The sequence below is a fragment of the Mesocricetus auratus genome, unplaced genomic scaffold (genome assembly GCF_017639785.1).
Source record: "Mesocricetus auratus isolate SY011 unplaced genomic scaffold, BCM_Maur_2.0 Super-Scaffold_100004, whole genome shotgun sequence".
NCBI lineage: Eukaryota > Metazoa > Chordata > Mammalia > Rodentia > Cricetidae > Mesocricetus > Mesocricetus auratus.
Genome location: NW_024429189.1, coordinates 89,353,988 through 89,367,614, shown reverse-complemented (window position 1 = coordinate 89,367,614; position 13,627 = coordinate 89,353,988). Strand labels below are relative to the sequence as shown.

Here is a 13,627-nt window from a genome sequence, read left to right as displayed (position 1 = left end):
TTGGTTTCTCATTGTGCTTCTGCTTGTGCAGTTATATGGTTTTCACAGTACAGGCACTCAAGATTTTCTGATGATTGTAGCTTTGTTCTCACTGGGGCTTCCCTGACTCCCCCTCTGGTGCCAGGCCAGGGAGTGAGTAAAAACAGCAATAGATTCATCATGACGTCTGATCAGAAATGATATCCTTGTCCAATGGAACCCCAAACTACAGTGTGTAGTGGCCAAGGGCACAGTAACAAACTATCATAAACACCAAACACGTATTTAAAAATCAGGGTGACATCCAGATGTGGTGCCACATGCAGTAGACATGGTTGCATATACCTGTAATTACATCACTCCCGATTCTGAGGCATGAGGACTGCACGTTTGAAGCCAACTCGGGGTAAGGAGAGATGCTCTGTCTTTAAAAACTGAATATTTTTAATAACAACAAATTAAAAGTAGGGGGATATCATATCATATATCTTTCAAAGATGTCACTGTTGGGCCAGTCATAATGCTCAGCTGGTAAAGTCACTTGATAACAAGTTTGATGACCTGAGTCTGTTCTCTGGGACCCACATGGTGGAAGAAAAGAATCAACTCTGGAAGGCTGTCTCCTGTACACACACACACACACACACACACACACACACACGCATGCGGACAAGTGTGCACATGCACAATCAATAAGTACAAAAACTAAAAGAGTCAATGTTATAAAAGACAAAGAAAGACTATGGAAATTTTCCAGATGAAATGATGAAGTTTTAGATCCTGGACATATAGGTGCAGCCAAACTATAGGCTGGATCCTGTGTTGTAGTAATATTATGAAGGGCATCTGTAATCAACTTAAAAGTCAGAATACAGACAATAGAACAGATAAAACATGTCAGTAAATTTGTGAGGTTGACAACCACATTGTATCTATCCAAAAGAACATCCCTAATTAGTATGTAGTAGTACTGGTGTTAAAGCTCAATTATTCAAAAACAATATACATATATAAACAAATATATCTATAATTTTGTAGAGAAATGGGAAGAGAGATAACTCACAGGGAGTGGAGAAGTCCCTAAGTGAGTTAAGTCCTAAGTGAATGTGTGCTGTTGACACAGGTATGGCCATGTCAAGAACTAAGAGGAAATGGCAAACCTGTCCCTTCTGTTTCATGTATGGTTGTTGACAGTGTGCACAGAAACTGCCCAGCATATCATTCTCCCCATGGGATGTTTAGCCTGACCTTCTGTTTGGTGTGTGGATGTTGACAGTGGGTACAAAAAAATGCTCACCATAGCTTTCTCCCTCCTGGATGTTTACAGCCTGAAGACTGCTCCTACTGAGATTAGCTGAACCAGATTCCTTGATACAGCTGTGTACAATAAACCTTGCCTCCTTGTTCAGCTGTGTTCAATAATCCCATCTCTCTGTTCAGCTCTATAAAATGAACACTCTGGGCTTCTGGAGGGCTTAGGTTTCTCCAGTAGAAAGCCCACACCATCCCATCTGAGCTTTCTGTCTCTGCATCTGTGTTTGTCTTATCTTCATCCCCTTGTTGCCCCAGGCTGGCCCAAGTCCCTGGAGCCATTCTAGACACAGTGTTAAATGAACTATTTCAACAGGTGAATCTGACTAAAGTCTGTCTAGTTGCTCCTTTGCTATCCTATGCTGATGGGGAATTTTCTTCTATATATATGTTTCTCTTATTGGTTGATTGACCAGACAGGAAGTGACATAGCTGGGCAGAATCAGGATATAAGCAGGGGCAAACAGGAAATCACTTCCCTCTCTTCAGAGATGCTGAGCAGTCATCATGTAGCAGGCAAAGGATTTGCAGGTCCAGAATTCCCCAGTAAGCCAAGACCATGTGGAAATACATAGATTAATAGAAATTGGTTAATAATTAAGGCAGAGCTAGCCAAATAAGAAGCACAAGTCACTAGCCAACAGTTTCATAATTAATATAGTATCTGAGTGTTTATTTGGGGCTCAAGGACATGGGACCTGCCGGACCAAGAGTCTCACATTACATTATGCTTACAGTTTTTTGTAACTTTCAATTGCCAGAAGAGGAGGAAAGGGAGGAAGAGCCAATAGATACAAAAACATCAGATATATCCTTGGATCTCAGGTCACTTCTGCCACTCATTACAATGCTATTAGCAATGACAATATCATCTGCATAAATGTGGCTAATGTTTTACAATGTTCTCATGAAATTCAGACACTATTTTACATGCCTTACATGTATTAGCATATTCAGTAATGATTCATACACTTATCCCATTTGATATCTTGACCTCAAGTTTATGAATGAGAAAATAATGTAAATGAGCAAGTCAGTAACAAAGAGTCTCACCTGACTGTGATGGGGTTTCATGACTCTACGACTCACTCCTGGCTCCTCCTGCTTTCTGTTTCATCCTCCTTCCACCCCAGATGGCTTCCAAGCCATACATGCTTGTTGCATAAGTGTGAGGCTGCAGTGAGCGAAGACAGTCCTGCCATCTGTATGGCAGTAATCACTATCCTTTGCATCACCTCACTTACACACTCCTGTGTGTAAGGAGTATTTATAGAGTAGCCCTTGCTGTCTGGACTGGAATCAAGATGAGTAGCACTTTGAGGACGATGCCCTGAGGATGTAGACAAGGACATCTTTCGTGCCTATGATTAGCTCTTGGAAGGAGTCTTAACCAATAAATGGGAGCTTGCTGCATGGAAGGGATGGAGCATCGGGACAGAAGAAATAAAAGTATTCTCTACATCTGGAGAAATGGGTTCTCATGAGTTATACGGAGGGAGGACTGGAGAGATGGGCTAGAATCTCTTGTGACTAGGGGTTAGGCTCCTTTATACAGTCTTCACAATACTGCCAGTCAACCAAGAAAAGCAGGTAAGATGCAGCTCGACATGGTTTGTATGTAGCCAGTCAAGGCAGAGGTCTTGAAGGCGCGTCCGGAAGAATGATGACTACGCAGATTTTCAAAGCAGGACCTCTAGGTTCCAGGAGGTAATGCTCACTGCTGGGCAACAGGAATAATCCAAGAGGATACTGACCTTTCCTCCTCCTTCATACACCATTATGTCACTGGCTTGGACAGAAAGCCCACCAAAAGCCCCTGACCATGCATTGTAAACAGATGTGCCAGCCGGCAGAAACCATCCTCCCTGGAGAAGCCTCCCTCCCCCTCCTGTCAAAAGGATGCTGTGTAAGGTCCACAGGGTTCTTCTCTGAGAAGTGCGTTCCTCTTAGATCACAAGCTCCTCCCACCTCCTCCAAGGCAGGTTTCCATCTTGGCTACCTGAGAAACTCCAGCTGCCAGCGGCTAGCGGGACCCACACAGTCTGTAACTGCAGAATGCGCGGAGTGAGCACTGATAACTGAGCAGGCAGGCCATCACAGCATCCTACCCTTGTGACACCAGTCTGTCAGTGGAAAGAGTCCCATTCTCAGGTCTTACAGCCTCATTCAAAGTCAAATAACCCTACCCCTGGGAACCGATCCATGACTGCTTAAGGAAAGTGAGGAACTGTGAGGATCATCTAAGCTACAGCCCATTCTGATCGGCACATGAAGAGGACATACAGGAGAAGCCAAGAGAAAATGGCTTCCCAGCCCACTCCCCAGTCATCTCTTCATCTCCTGGAATGCTAAGCAAATATATCCAGTTTCATTTAGAATGCTAGTGAGGACATCCACACCAGGCTAGACAGTAAGGTTTGGGCCATCTCCCTGGCTTTGCAATTGCCTACTTTGATGTGGTCAACAGCCAGGACTACCAGGGCCAGAATTTCTGCAGCCCCACAACGTTCTGAGGGGGGGAAAGTTTCCCAGGTTCTTGTTCTAGAGTAATCACTTGCTTTCTACATGACAGGAGTCCTCAAACTTTTTCTCCAGAGCAAAACTGTGCATATCTCAGGCTTTGCAGACCATGCAAAGGCTCTCTCATCACTCCCCAGCCTTGCCCTCATGGTGTAAGAATACCTTAATCATCACAAACAAGACCGTGCGCTAAGGTGTTTTCATTTACTTAAAAATGTAGATATTAGGCTGTATTTGTCTCACAGGTTATAATTGTGCAACTGCCACAGTATTTGATTTTTCTGCTTAAGTCATCCATACAGTGTTTTCTGAAGTCCTGGTGATATGAGTACCTATGAACACTTACCCTGGTGCCATGACCTTAGCTAAGAAGTTAGTTGGTCCTCTCTCTCCCTTTCTCTCTCTCTCTCTCTCTCTCTCTCTCTCTCTCTCTCTCTCTCTCTCTCTCTCTCTCTCTCTCTCTCTCTCTCTCCATTATTTCACAGTCTCTTGCCACTCCTCCATACATTCTCCCACCATCATTGCCTCACTTTAGGCTTTCCTAGTCTCAGGTAGGTTCCAATAAGCAGCAGACAAAGAGTCTCACTGGATCAATTCAACATGGCCCCATGCACCACGGCAGAGCCAGATGTAGGAGAGGCACGTGTGCCTCGGCATGCATGTACAGGTCAGAAGAGAAGTTCAGGGAACTCACTAAGATGGCTCAGGGAGTAAAGGTACTTGCTGCCAAACTTGCCTGCCTGAGTTTGATCTCCAGGACCCACATGGCAGGAAGAGAAAACTGATGCCTGTGTACCGTCCTCTGATCTCCATATGTATACTGTGGCACTGGCACCCACACACCGAAAAATGTAAAAAAAAATTCAATATTGGAATAGAAAATTGTGTCTCCATCTCCTCTTTTCTCACCCTCAAGGGATCTTTCCATCTACTGCACAGCACTGACCTTAAATTTTGCCATCGTGTGCACAAGCATTTTTCTTAGCTACTTGGCAGTTAAGCAAACAGACTGATCTAATTTTTATTAACCTAATCAGAAAGCCTCATCTTACCCAAACAATTTTTCTTATATCTCTCTGCCCTGAGATGATCAAAATAAATCTATCTCGAATTAAAGCCTATGGTCTCGGGACATGAAGGAGAAATCAGATCAGAGAGCCGGGGAGGTAGCTCAGTGTGGTAGAATGTTTACTTGACATGCATAAGGCCCTGGATTCAATTCCCAGAACTACAGGGAAAAAAATAATTAAATCAGTTCAGAGCTCTCCAATACATTTTTAATAACATGAACTGCTTTTACATATTGAATTATAAAAACCACTTTCCTCAAAAAGAACAATAATTTGTTTTGAAATTTATTTTGAGATTATAATTTAATTACATCATTTCTCCCTTCCCTTTTACTCTCTCCAAAGCCTCCCATACACCCCTCCCCACTATCCTTCAAATTCATGGCCTCTTTTTTCAGTAACTGCTGTTGCTTGCATAGATTACATGTTTATACATACATATTCCTAAATATAACCTGTTCAGTCTCAAACTTGTTTGCAATATTAAGTTGAAAGAGAGACACCTGCCTGCTGTTTGCTGTCACTACTTGATGTTGAATAAAGTGATCGCTTTTATTCCTTTTCTCTCTGCTCTTTACATTTTCTACAAAATTTAAATATGAGAAAACTTTCACATGCATTATACAAAAGAAAAAATCTAAGCCTCAAACCTTGGCCTTCCCTATCTGACTTAAGTCCAGCCTCCTCCCTATATCCCTAAACCATGACCTAATTCCGTCACTTTACACACCACCCACCAAGGCTGAGATGACCCAGACTCTTCTCCCAGCACCCATGCCATGGCTCATAACCATCTGTAACTCCAGATCTTTGGAATCAGAAAGAAGAATCTCCGAAGGCAAAGGAAACAAGAAGTAAAAAGGATTTACCAGTTCAGCAGGCCCAGCGCTGTCACTTCTGGATTCTGAGGTATTGTATCTGAGGCATATGTCTACCAGCAGAACCTGTGCCTCAGTCCCACCCAAAGACATTACCCAAGAAACCCACACCCCTATCCCACACCAAGCCTCACTCTCCTCTTCCTACCCCCTGCTCCTAATTTAAAGACAATTCCAAAAACAATCTGTCCTTTAACCAGTCCCATACTTGTAAATAAAGTGAGGTTTCAAACGCTACGCTTTTCTAGGATTGAACACAGTTGTTCTCTTTTCCAGCTTGGGAAATAAAAGCTGGAGACCAATGTGCAGACCAATAGGGCCACAGTTCCTGCAGCAGTGGCAGTAAGTTACTTCGTATACATGATCTCTGAAGCAGTTCCCTGCTTGGAGGATTTATTCCAAATCCATTAGCATAAGTAGACCCAGTAAGTTGTGTTAAGTCTGCAAAGGATTTCAAATTTCCTCTACCAAGAGACTCAGCCATTACCAGGAATCATGCTCCATTCTTACTAGCATTTCTTCCCACATCCAGGAAGCCAATCCCTTCCGAATCATCCCCAGGTCTTCCTGGAGCCTATAGTGAAGAACAGTGTGGAGTGAACTCACAGTCTGTACCCTGTGAAGAGTACACAGGCAGACTGCAGGGATTCCAAGAGAACACATGGCTTCTCTGACTCAGCTAGAGACCTTGACAGGACAAAGCTTTCTCCCATTGCTTGTGTGTTGCAAGCTGGGTATGGGTATGAGCACCATGGGTAGCATGGCTTGGCCATCCTGGGAGCACAATCAGGTAGCAGTCCTGGACTATTGTCCAAGTTGGGACATCTGGGGAGTGAAATGACTGCCACTGATGTCTGGCCCAGAACGTGTGTTGGGCAGGAAAGTGACTGATGCATGGCCAACTCCAGAGAAAGTCTTCCACTTGTATCAGCTCAGGACCTCCTGCTAGGTTGGTGTTCATCCTCCCAAATTAAGTCATGTCTAGTTCAGCATGCTCCCTGGCATTCCAGGAAAGACACTATCACAAAGGGCACAAAAATGAGAGCAGAGTCCTTATCACTCTGGTTCCTCACTGCATCCCCAAGCTGAACAAGACTTAGCAGTTGATAGGTGTTTGGTAAATATTTTTGAAAGAATAAATGTCTAAATGAGGCTTCTAGAGTCATAAAGAGAACTCCAGACACCCAGAGAGACTTGGTAACAAATAAAAATGGTTTAAATTCTTAAGTGTTACAAAAATCTAACTCACTTATAAATATGAAACATACATGCCTTTAAAATTCTAGACGGACTGAAACTAAATATCTACAATCAAATGGTTGGGAGCAAATCATTTTGAGCTTCAAGCAAACTGGAACTGTTTCCAGTGCAAACTCACCACTCTTTATTGGGCAAACTGGGACTGAACTGAGCCCATAATTACCACATCCACTGGCATTCTTCACGTCCAACATCACTGTGTGTATGTAAGCTCTCAGGAAAACTTGGGTGCTGTAAGAGAACTAGGTTAACAAGAAATTTAGAAGAGGAATCTTCTGCATGATAGAGGAGAAGGAAGGTGAAGGAGGTAAGACTGGCCTTCAGACTAAGATGCGGATGGTACCCCCATGAAAGAGAAAGAAAAGAAAACCCTTAGGTTTGGCCAAGCTGATAGGGCTCCCAGAGCCAAAACTGCCCAGTAGAGGACCGTATATCCAAAAGAATTGGCAAAGATTAGTAACCACAGTGCCTGTTACTGGCTGTAAAAGCACAGACACAACTCTAACAGTTGAGGCACCCAAGGGGAGACATCTGGACTCTCAGATCTCTGTGCTGACTCCTGTGGCAGGAATTCTAAGCAGCAGTGTGTAGGGCTGTGACAGTCTTTGCAACAATGTCGTGGGATCATTCTGTTCAGTGATTCAGTCTCTGTAAACTAGTGCCAGCTGTAGGAGGTAAACTACAAGAAAGCTTTCCCACCAGCGCCAGCCTCTTCTCCCAAGTGCTGCGGATTCCCATCCCTCCTAGTCAAGCTACTTTCTCATATAAGCCAATCAATGACAAAGTTTTATTTAGAAAATAGAAGTCCATTATTTCATTTGAGTATCTCCAAAGAATCAAGCCCATTCCAGGCTGTCCACATGATAGCTACTCAGAGGTCTAGAAAGGTCACCATATCCAGTAAGGAATTCCTTACAGGACAGGGTTCTGAGTCCTTCTTGTCCATCATAGTCAATCAGTAACTGTGATTTTTGTTCAGAAGCCATCCAAGGAGAGCAAGCTCTGAGCCATCCTTAACTCATGCCCAGATGAAACAGCTTTCGCAGAAAGGCTGGACCTCCCCAGTAGCCTCTGTAAGAAACAACACAGAGAGGTAATGGAGACAAGAGAAGTAGTGTGACATCAGCCAAGACCATGTTACAAGAAGTCACAGGAGATGCCTAGCAACACATAAAGCGAAATGTGTCTACTGAGGTGGAAAGAATATCATGACTGGAACAGCCTACCGTGAGTCCTAGCTTTGACACTGAACTTGCTATGTGAGCCCAGTATACTGACTCAACTCAGCTGACTCCCATGAAGCAGCTGCTACACGAATACTGCTGTCTGCTTTGCTTTACCTCATGACTTTAAAAGAGGGCAGAGTCTTTCAACATCACTGACACTTGGGACCTGGTTGTTCCTTATCACAGGGGTGGCCCTGTGCACAGCAGTATCCCACACCTCTGCTCACTAGCTGTCAACAGCATCCTTCCAGTTATGACAACCAAAAATGTCTCCAAATACTGCGGAAACGTCCTCAAAAATCATCCTGGACTAATGACCACTGATGTAGATATACTGATTTACCAATCCCATATATGTCTAGAAAAGTCAAAGAATATTTATTTTTAGCAAAGATGAAGACTTATTAATTTGTAGTAGTCTACTTATTGAATACCTACCATTGTCTGCCTCTGCATGTATTATCTCCTTAATGTTATTTTCATTTCTCAGATAAGGAACTAAAAATAATCTAATCAACTTGCTCAGCTAGCCAGTGGTAGAAACATTATTCAAAATTAAATCAGAACAGGAATCTATCTCTGTTCTCTTAATTACTTTTAATTTTTCTTGAACATAATAAAAACCAAAGGAAGGCAGCAGATTAGAAAGTGTGTGGCATGTGAAAATGGTTTTTATTATAGTATTATCATTAGCATTATTATATATCTAATTTAGCTGGAAAAGAAAAGAGAATAGAGGATGGAGACAGATGATTTGACTCCTCTCACAAATGAAGAGGAGACTGGGCATCCCACCACAATGGGAGATGCTGCAAACTTTCCCCAAGTACGGCTGAGGCTCGGGAGTCCTTTAAGGGCTACCAGCAATTCTTGACGAATGGCACCAGAGAGTAGGTCCCACTAGCTTGAGTAGAAACTGGAAGGGCCCCAGAAATAGCACCCACCTCAGCATCATGTTCCAGTACAGGAAAGGCATCATGTCAGCTTTCATGAGATACATAGTAAGTCGTTCTTTGCTCTGATCAAAGGGGAAGGTTTCCAGAGGCTCGGCACTGTAGTTGAATTCAGCAAGAATCACACGGTCGTAGCCAGTCACCAGCGGACACGAGGTATAGCCATCATACTAAATTGTGAGAATGAGCAAGAAGTACTTTTTGCCATAGCAATAATGGAGACTTTAATTTAGTATTTGATGAGTGACTTCATTTTTTTTCTTTGTGTGTGTATGTGTTCTGGTTTTTTGGACCATGAAAAATGCAAATTATGCAATGAAATATAATACTAAAGACAAAAATTAAAGTCCCACATGGGATAAACTAATAAGAAAGTGCCAGAATTGTGGAAGAACAAACCTTTCATACAGGAGTAGAGGTGATAAATGAAGCGGTAATTCCTATAGGCATACATACCTTTTTTGTGGGTCTTTGATTCTTCATAATCAAAGAAATTGTTTTATCAAGAACTCCTGACTGGGCAGCTATAAGAGAATGGAAAGTAATAGCCTCAGATTTTCCATGAAAACTTATATAACATTAATATGAACAAATTAATGGTGATTCCATCCCCATGCTTCTATAACAGCAATTCTCAACCTTTCTAATGATGAACCTTTTTCTTTCTTTTTTTTTTGATTTTTGGAGACAAGGTTTCTCTGTATTGCTTTGGAGGGTGTCCTGCAACTCACTGTGTAGACTAGACTGACCTTGAACTCACAGAGATCCGCCTTTCTCTGCCTCCCAAGTGCTGGGATTAAAGGCATGTGCCACCAACAGCCCAGCAATGCTGTGAACCTTTAATATAGTTCCTCACGTTGTGACCCCCAGTCATAAAATTATTTTCATTGCTACTTCATACTTGCAATTTTGCTACTGTTTTGAATCATAATGTAAATATCTGTGCTTTCCTATGGTCTCAGGTGATCCCTGTGAAAGGGTCATTAACCCCCATAAGGGAGTCATGACCCAAAGGTTGAGAACTACTTCTCTGGATTGTGAGTTGAGTGTGATTTTTTCTTTACTTGAAGTTCTGACCATCAGAAGGGGCCCTCAATTCATCAAAGGCCACACAACTGTCACTACTAGTTTGTAATTAAGGACCCAGCCCTCTCCAACAGGATGATAAGAATGGCCCTACCCAATCATATTCCCCCCACTCCTGGGGATTGGTGGCTATCAGTTTTGTCTGGGTGTCATATTATATGGCACCTTGTGTCCCTGTCCACAGACAGCCCAGATTGGAAGCCTGGGGCATACCCACTAAGATAAATAGTTTCCTCTCTAAGTATTGCCTGACTGAAGGTAGGTAGGTTGATGGATAGGTAGATAGATAGATAGATAGATAGATAGATAGATAGATAGATAGATAGATAGACGGATGATAGATAATATAGATATATGCGGTGTGTGTGTGTGTGTGTGTGTGTGTGTATGGTGACATGTATATGTATGTCTATATGGCAAGAGTGAAGAGAAAAAAACAATTCCACAGAAAGACTTTCTGATACAATACAAAAACTATTTATGATGTAGGTCTACTAATTCTCATTCATAGAACAATGGAATATTTTTGAGATTGAGTAAAAAAAAAAGTGGGGAACTACCATTGAACTGAACAAATATTCATCTGCAGAAATCATATTTGAATAACCAGTTGTTCAAAGACAGGCCACAGACTAATTTTGTCAGAAAAGCAATAGTTTACTAGCACTCAAATAAAAATAGATGACTTTATTTGTTCTAGAAGCAAACAACTTGAAGTTATTAAATGACTGCCTTCATTAATGACACAGTAACATCTGCAAAGAACCTGCCCTCTCTTCGGGGAATTCTGGTACTACCAAGGGCATAAGGAGTTTGGAAACCACACTGAGAATATGCGAGGAGACCCTGGCACAGAGTGCCAAGCTCAACAGCAAAGGAGAAAAGCTGGCCCTAGGTGCCACCGCAACAAGACTGAGCCTGGAAGTAGTCACAGCGAACAGCAAGGCTGAAAGGGTGAGTGTGGTGGGCAGACCTGAGCTGTGTTTCTTTCCTCTATCACAGACTCCTTCTGTTTTGCCCAAGAGTCTCGTGGTTGAGAAGCGAGAAAAGAAGCATAAGCCACAGGGAAGCCACTTTTTGTGTGTCAGACATGGCCTTGCTTACAGTGGTCTAGACAGAGGCTGGGAGGCAAGTAGGCCCAAGGAGGATTATGTGCAGGTATTACACAAGGGCATTCAGGGAGCTTGGGGAGGGAAGCTAGTGAGAAATTCTTAGGGAAAGATGGGGTCATTGTTATTTAGATATGTGGTGGTTTGAATAGGTCTGGGCCCCATAGACTCAGGTCCTTGAATGCTTGACCCATAGGAAATGGCACTATTAGGAGTTATGGCCTTGTTGGAGGAAGTGTGACACTAGGAGTCAGGCTTTGAGGGTTCATATAAGCTCAAGCTGTGGCCAGTACTCAGTCTCCTGCTGCCTGAGGATCAAGATGTAGAACTCTCAGCTCCTTCTCCAACACCTTGTCTGCCAGCATGCTGCCGTGTCCCACCAAAATGATAATGGACTAAAGCTCCGAAACTGTAAGCCAGTCCCAATTAAATGCTTTTCTTCATAAGAGTTGCCGTGGTCATGGTGTTTCTCCACAACAATAAAAACCCTAAGACAGACACTAAAGACACAAGCATGTGTCATGTGTCATGTGTCATGTGAAGTGACAAAGATGAGTATTTACTACAGTTCTGTAAAATCGTTGAGTAAAACAACCCAAGTGTAAGCAAGACTTTCCAGCAATCATATAATAAAACATGGTTTGTAGAAAAGCAGATATAAAAACAATGGGGATATTGTTTACATGGCTAAGGAACATAGATGCTGGTTAGATGGATGGCAGGGCTGAAAGTAAGGCTTCACTAGATAACTCTGGTTCAATCTGTCTGTCTGAAGCACTGGGTTCATACTTCCCTGTTTGGCACAGGCTAAAATCCAGGGAATCTGAGCCTCTCATAACAGGTATTTCCATCCCAGAAATACTTGTAATGTGGATATAAATTCAAAGCGTTGCCTCACACACTATTCATAATTACCGAGAGAAAAACATGCTAATGACTCAGCAGGCAAAGATGACAAGAGGAGCTAAGCTTTCGATCTCTTCCATGAAACCCATGTGTGGGATGGAAAGAACCAACTACAAGCTGTCCTCTGACTTCCATGAGTGCACTCCCGTAAATGAATGAAAAAAATATATAGGCAAATAAATAAACGTCACTACATGTTTAAAAACGATGTTTTGTGATGAAACAAACAGCTGGCAAAAAAATTAAAGGAAAGAAAACAACAGCAGGTACCACCACCCCAACCAAGTGATGAACTCCAGCATAACAGAAGACAGGACAAATTAATCTCAGGCTACAATGGATGTTTCAAGAAAATAGCAGTTGGATTGCATGTGAGACGGTTTTATTATCTAATGCTAAATTTCTTAGACAAAATAAAGGTCCTGTAGATATGGAGGAATATGTTCTTTCTAGGAGAGATAGGTTAAAGTATTTGAGGCAAAATGTCATGGTGCCTCAACTACTTTCAAATGACTCATAAAAAGAACATACAAACATATAAGGAGTAGTAAATCAAATATGTATTTTTTCAATATTTTCATTAGTTGAGATTTTTAAAATTAAAGAGATGGGAGGTAAATACCATTGATAATGAAAAAGACACTCAGTAGCTCTCATAGAAAGTCTTTCTTAATGTTTAGAAAACGAAAGTAACACACCACATCCCACAGGTGTCTAATTCACACAAAACACTGCCACCCCATCAGCAAGGAGGTCCATGTTTTATGGCATCCACAGAAGACAGCTCCTCTCTGTGGAGGACAGAATCTAAAAGGCAATTCTTCCCATCACTGCTAGTACAGAACATCTAGGTAAAGAAATTTAGTTTTCCAGGCTGAGACCTTAATCGTGTACCAATCAGGGCATGCTCCACTGTGCTTGTCTATACAGAACAATTTTCTGGTCTGAGAGCTTTCATTGACTTGCATGTGTTTCCTAGAGAAACAAATGCCTCCCTAGCTTTGCAGTGGTTTAGGCAGAAGAAAAATAGGCAACCTGCCCGGTATTAAGGGCCAAGAGTACCAGAGATGTAAGCATGACAATCAGGAAAAAATAGAACTTAGAGAGCAGGGAAAGTGTCCCCCTCTTTTAGGTCATTCGTGCTCTGACTACAGTCTCTATGACAGGTGAGAACACAGCTTGGGTATTTTGGCAAATCCCTTAAAAGCTACTTTCTTCTCCACATGACACCTGGTTCGTTAATGACTTGATTCTGCCTTGGAGAAGCCAAAGTCATCTTTAAACCACAAAAGTTTTTTTCCATTATTGAATATAATATTATTAAAATTA

The 13,627-nt window shown here is 42.2% G+C and overlaps 1 protein-coding gene across 2 annotated transcripts in view; it reads right to left on the bottom strand.

The window, feature by feature from the left end:
* Nucleotides 1-7,783: 7,783 nt before the first annotated feature.
* The window catches only part of Sqor (sulfide quinone oxidoreductase), a 45,226-nt gene continuing 39,382 nt past the window's right edge, over nt 7,784-13,627 (bottom strand). The window contains exons 8-10 of one of the 2 annotated variants that reach the window (XM_040746194.1): nt 9,654-9,721; nt 9,189-9,367; nt 7,784-8,089 (exon numbers count right to left, since the gene is read on the bottom strand). In XM_040746194.1, coding sequence (XP_040602128.1) covers nt 8,032-8,089; nt 9,189-9,367; nt 9,654-9,721 — 305 coding nt within the window. In that variant the 3' untranslated portion in view covers nt 7,784-8,031. Of the gene's footprint in view, nt 8,090-9,188; nt 9,370-9,653; nt 9,722-13,627 lie in introns of those variants that run through there. The other variant, XM_040746196.1, reaches the window with a different exon arrangement.